Source organism: Triticum dicoccoides, chromosome 6B (assembly GCF_002162155.2).
Source record: "Triticum dicoccoides isolate Atlit2015 ecotype Zavitan chromosome 6B, WEW_v2.0, whole genome shotgun sequence".
NCBI lineage: Eukaryota > Viridiplantae > Streptophyta > Magnoliopsida > Poales > Poaceae > Triticum > Triticum dicoccoides.
The window spans coordinates 472,875,463-472,881,806 of NC_041391.1; the positions used below are offsets into that span (position 1 = coordinate 472,875,463).

A 6,344-nucleotide genomic window follows, 5' to 3' on the forward strand; every position below is an offset into this window, starting at 1 on the left:
GCCCTCATAGATATGAATTTCCTAAGGTACCGGAAGGCTATGTTATCAGTGAAGAGGCAACTAGAGATATTCTTGCTTGTAAAGATAGAGATGATCTAGAGAAATTATTACACAAGTATAAAGAAAAATCTCTGAATGCTAGAATGAAATTTGATCCTGAGTTTGCTACTTCACCTATTGTTATTGCTGATAAGGATTATGAATTCTTTGACGACCCAGAGTTAATCACTTTGGTTGAATCTGATCCTTTCCATGGTTATGAAACTGAAACTGATGTGGCACATCTTACTAAGTTGAATGATATAGCCACCCTTTTTACTCATGATGAGAAAACTCAATACTACTTTATTCTCAAATTATTTCCTTTCTCATTAAGGGGTGATGCTAAAGCTTGGTACAATACTCTTGCTCCTGATTGTGTGCGTAGTCGCCAGGATATGATATACTACTTCTCTGAAAAATATTTTCCTGCTCATAAGAAATAAGCTGCCTTATAGGAAACTAGGTAACCAGTTGCGCCAAATGGCGCAGAGACCCGCTAAAGACATGTTGTCGATGAAAAAAATATCCATGGTTTGATCCCTTTTAATAGAAAACACGGTGGATTGTTGTCAACAATGTATATACACATTTTAATTTAATAGCACAAAATATTTGCTACCATGTTCACATTGAAAATATTTGCATTTTTCAGTGAGTGTGTCTGAGCAAAAATACATAGACTTTTTGTTTAAAAATACATGTACCTTTAAAATGGCTACTGGAAAAAGGATCTCACTTGTACCAACAGAACATGTAGTGATCAATAAACATACTAAATGTTCTCTGAATTCATTGGTCAAATATCATGGCTCCATTGGATGGTCATGCAAAAAAAACTACTTTATGATACTTAGCAGCAAACATGCAATGCACAAAAAAGATCAAATGGTTAATAAACCTGCCATTCGTCCTGAAGGTAGCTCAGTAAGGAAGAACATTTAGCAAACTAAGATGGAGATTTTCTAAGCTTGTGGCAAGCATGCAATGTGCAACACTGGATGCATCATCAATGTTTTTTTGGGGAACAATAGAAGTAAGCAGTCATCGACTATTCCAAATAAAAAACATCGCTGTATCATAATTCCCTAATCAACAAATGTAAAGTAAGTACCACCTCTTTATCTCTTATGTGACACAAATCTCTCATAACCAGAAGACTTCAAAATCTCTGAAGCACATACATATGTTTCGACATAAATCTTGCTCGATAGGGAATACATGAACTACCCATTTTATTGCAAAACAAAATAACTGACATGACATCATACATATCTTGCATCTCTTCATTTTATCCAAGAACTTGGCAGCAGTAATCCACTCCTTCCAATCGAGGAGAAATATAAAGGAAAAAGATGATGAGGCAGTATGCACCTTTTCCACTGGCTAGGAGAATCTCAGCATAGGGCACAACAACAGAAGTTTGAGATATAATCCAACTGGGGCAGTAAAGAGAAAACCAGCCCGTAGCCTAGCACTACACAAAAGAAAGAGGTGGCACTAATCATGTGAACTGAAAAAGGGAAGAATATGACCAGTAAAGTTGCCCTTTAGATGTACCATCTACACTAATCTTTATTTTACAGATGCATAATCGAGAGAAGAGTACATTATCCTGTTTCAGTAATCACATCCCATTTATTTATTTATTGCTTTATCCCCACCTGAGGTGGTATTATCGTTCTCATGCTTCATGACAAAATGACCCATAATTCTTTCTTGAACACCATGTAACATCAAGCAGGACATGAGAAAGTAATAACATTTTAGGTAAAAGGCTAAATATGTGTAGGCTGGAAACTTGGTTGTGATGTAAGAAAGATCCTAACTTTAGATACACTACATGTACATTAAAAATTATTTTGACAAGGTGAGCTAATAGTTTAAAAATATACTGACTAATTACATACCCCTACCTACGGAGCTGCAACCAGCTCAATTTTTTAGCGTATACATACATGACGTGTCACATTCAAAATCGAGGTATATTGCAGATAACCCATTACATGCATCAATGTCTATCATATTAGCAGGAAGTCTCCACCAGTCTGCAGTTTCATCATGTAAAAAATAGTGTGCCGTTTCCTTTTGCCAAAACATCATCTATTCCCCATCTTTTCTTAATAGTTAATAAGCAGTGGTAGCAAACAAGTGAAAAATATAACAATATGTTGCAGATTTAACATTGATCGCACATAAGCATATCTTGACTCAAACGTAGCATCCAACAGTAGTTTAGTACACAAGACAGGACATAACATTAAAGTTCAACGACATGCGACACTTAGTTCTCGGGACTTACATTCAGAAACATGAAATAACAGCGACAGACAGTGTAAAGAGCAGTATTGTTGCCACCCCCCAAACTTCTAAACTTCAAGATTCATTGCTTCTGCTCCAGAGAGCAGCAATAATTATTCAGAACCACAACCAATAAAAGAGAACATCTGGATTATGAAAATTAATTCAATTGAGTCATTCATATGGGTAGATAGAATCATAAAGAAGATTATTACATTGATTCACATCAGATGGTCCTTGTTAACAAGGATTCTGGATGTGTTATTTGATGAATAAAACAAAATCTACATGTGTTTTGTACGCCAAGTTTATTACACTGATTCACAGCAGCAAGGTACTATAAAAAACAATGAATTCATGGTGTTCTAATTGTGTAACTGATATCTAACTAAGAAGTATATTCTCATATTAGCAAGATGAATAAAAACGAAAAGTCCTACTGAGAGGAGCTGCTTCTCATAAAGATCTAAACAAATGCCAACCAACTTGATGGTCTGTCCTAAAATATTCTACTTTTTCATGAAAAGCAGGTTAATCGTGCACAAACAAGATAACTGATATTCCAGCAAACGACAGCTAGCTTTGAACTCCACAAGATCCTTGTAGTTCTAGTTTTGGTTGCAAGGCTGTCACAAGATCCCTGCAGTTTTAGTTTTGGTTTGGTTGCAAGGCTGTCAGACTCGTACTAATTTTAGAATTTCAGATATAGTAAAATTCGTACTAATCCCAGAACATCTGAAATGCACAAGAACCATGCAGTTTTAGATCATATAAAAGCAAAGCACAACATGACTATCCCTGAAAATGGAATACAAAGGTGTCATTTTCCGAATGATACAAGTACTATGCTTCTTATCAAATTAGCTTATAAGTTCTTAGTTCACATGGTGGAGAAAAGCTTAACTTATCCTTTATGGTACAGATATCATATTGTATGCAATAGTCTCTATACTTTAAGTTAACATTTATCATTCATTAGAACAAAAGATTCACATCTATTATCTTCATTTATGTTTCATAATGGATTGCAAACTAAGAATCGTTATAAAGAATTTGTAGGTATCAAAGAGGGAAAGTTGTACAACAAATTATCAAAACCACTTAAATGAGGTCACCAAGGTGGGAAGAGAGGGAGGGAGGGAGGGAGGGAGAGATACCATTTTGTTGGGCTAACAGCAGGTTGATGATAGGTGGAGGCATCGGGATTCCAGGAAGCACCGCCTCCCAGTACACCTTTGGTATCTCCTCGGAATTTGGCATCGCCGTCATGGACGCATCGGCGAAACTCGCAAGCTAGACTCTCTTTCCTCCAGTGACCTGCGTGCATCAGAGAACAGATGGATAATTTCAAGAAACGAGAGCTTGGATATATTTTACATGACACTACTGTAACCTGTGATTAGGAACAGGATGACCCCAGGTTGCAAAAGGACCACCAAGTTATAAGATATAAAATGAGTAAAATAAATTACATATTGACAAAACCCCAACAATTAGGCAATCCATTCCCAGACACAATTAACTCACAAGCCCAATCAGCATTATACCTCACAGCCGGAACAACAGTGGGTGCAACACTTCCATACGCACAGAGCATCCAACTCTCAGTCTGCACCCTGCATCCACCCGAGCAGAACCAGGTCAAACAAACGGAGAAGGGGGAAAAATAAAAAATAGAAAACTTCAAACCGGCTACGAGAACTCGTACCGAGACGAGGAGCCGACTGAGAGCTCGTGCACCAGCTGCACTCGTCGTAACCACCTGCTGAGGCCGCCGTCCACTGGACCACTGTATGAGCCGGCCGTCGTCGAGTCGCGAAAGAGGGTGTCGAGCACGGCCGTCGTTGTGTCACCTCGGGACGCCGACGAGGCCGGCATCGAGTGCCTGGTGAGACCAAATCCTACAAGGTGTGCGCAGCCGAGCTTCGGCCTCCGGGCAACTGCTCTCGCACCGCCAAATTGCGACGCGTGTGCAGCCTGAAGCTCCGAGGTAGCCTCTCCCCCACAGCCGACCTCGCTACTCTTTAGCATGCCCTGTTAGCCTTCTGACCCTCCCCAGCTCGTCAGCCCTCGACGTGAAGAACCCACCGCCCCTGATATCCTGCGGCGATGACTTGCGCTGATATAGAACCATCGCACGGGGCGGCGCGAATCTAGAACGTGGCGAAGCAGATGACGGAGCCAGCATGCGAGACCTCGATCCGCTCCTTTCGTATGCTGGCCTCGCTCGCATTGCTCCTCGGAAAACGTCGTTGTGAGGTAGGGCGGCCGGGAAGCCGGCGGCCGGAGACAAGGCGGTGGAGGAGACGAAGCAGCAAGAAGGCAGATTGGTGGCTGGCGAGGAGAAAGGAGGAGAGAAGGAAGGAGAGGGTGCGGGGCTCGGGATGGGAGAGAACACTGGCTGCGCTGCAGCAAAAGTGAACCCCCACACCCAGTCGTAGGAGCAGGACCCGGCATGGCGCACAGCACGACGCACGACCCGGCTCTCTCCAACCCCACACGAAACTCAACGGTACCAACAGACACAATCCAACCCACCGACGTGTAGGACCAGCATCTAACTTGGCCCACCGGTCATTGTGCGATAACGCAGCAGCGGGTGTGTACGCGGCAAGCACATCTCTCTCCCCTACTCAAGCCCCAGATGAGACGCAGACGAGACGTAATTGCACGGAGTCGTCGCATGACGAAAACTCACTGGACCAGAACAACCCCGCCCACCAATGTGAGGGACCAACAGCCAACGTGGCCCACCCGTCATGGTGCATCCTGCGGGTGTGTAAGCATCAGTCCAGCCCTCTCTCTCCTATAGCCAACCACATGCGAGACACAACTCCACGGATCCCACACACAAACAGAAACAAACGCAAGGCACAGACCTCTGGGACCAGCAGCCAACTCGGCCCACCGGTCATAGTGTGGAAAGGTAGCAACGTGTGTGCATCCTTCAGTTCATCTCGTCCTAGCCATCGCAGGCGACGCACGTCTGTGCGTGTTTTCTTGACTTCACATGCATCCGCGCGCGCGGTTGGAGAGAGGGCCCAGCACCGCCTTGTTCACCTGCTCCTTTACTGTCACACGGGCCCCGCAAAGATCGGCCCGCATGTCATTTGCCTTGGGTCGTCCCGTGTATGTTGTTTGACCTTCGAAGCATCCCCATGCTCACTGTTTGGGAGGATGACGCGCCTGCTCTCTTTCGCAGCCGACAATCGCGACATGCGCATGCGCCGCATCAGGAGAGGGCCTCCGCGCACCCAAAAATAACTGACCCAGCCAATAGTGGGAGAGAACGAGCCCACGAGTCATTGGACGCCTGAAACTACAACGAGGTAAAAAGAAACTTTGCAGATCCAACGTTCCAGGACAGTTTGAAGACCAGATTGACCAGATCTAACGGTCCAAAGTGCAGGAAATCGAGGGAGCTTCGTGGAGGAGGGTCCCCTAGCCTTCTTATATGTTAAAATATTTAACTTTGTTCAAACTAAAGAAGAGAGTCTCCCACAAGCTTGGGGAGGCTTTGGCAGCTACTTAATGCTTTGCCTGATCATCCTCTTAAGAAAAATGAAATACTTGATATCTTCTATAATGGACTAACCGATGCTTCTAGGGACTTCCTAGATAGTTGTGCTGGTTGTGTTTTCAGGGAACGAATTATGCTCAAGCTAAAGAATTATTGAATAACATATTGAATTTTTTTGACGATTGGACTATTCCTGAACCACCACCTAAACCCACTCCGAAGAAGAGGGGTATATTATATCTCAGTCCTAAAGATATGCAAGAGGCAAAGAAATTTATGAAGGAAAAAGGTGTTAAGGCCGAGGATGTTAAATTTTTACCACCTATCGAAGAAATACATGGGCTTGAAGCACCACCACCACCCAAGATGGTAGAGGTAAAATCTTTAACGAAATTCAATGATAGTGATGATCCTCATAATAAACATCCTACTCAATGCCTTTATGAGTTTGACAATTACATTAGAAAACAAGACCACTTCAACG

At 43.0% G+C, this 6,344-nt stretch overlaps 1 protein-coding gene across 5 annotated transcripts; it reads right to left on the reverse strand.

Annotated features, from left to right (window-relative positions):
• Positions 1-1,183: 1,183 nt before the first annotated feature.
• On the reverse strand, positions 1,184-4,751 carry LOC119326462. 5 transcript variants are annotated; one of them, XR_005157994.1, is made up of 4 exons: positions 4,049-4,751; positions 3,888-3,956; positions 3,498-3,657; positions 1,184-1,516 (listed from the first exon to the last, which is right to left on the reverse strand). XR_005157994.1 is itself a non-coding variant. In XM_037600102.1 (3 exons), the coding sequence occupies exons 1-3, from the start codon at positions 4,369-4,371 to the stop codon at positions 3,606-3,608; spliced, it is 444 nt and encodes a 147-aa protein (XP_037455999.1). In that variant the 5' UTR covers positions 4,372-4,751; the 3' UTR covers positions 1,184-3,605. The 5 variants fall into 5 exon arrangements, 1 of the variants encoding a protein (XP_037455999.1); XR_005157992.1 differs by having other exon boundaries at positions 1,184-2,486; XR_005157991.1 differs by having other exon boundaries at positions 1,184-2,980.
• Between the last annotated feature and the right edge of the window lie 1,593 nt (positions 4,752-6,344).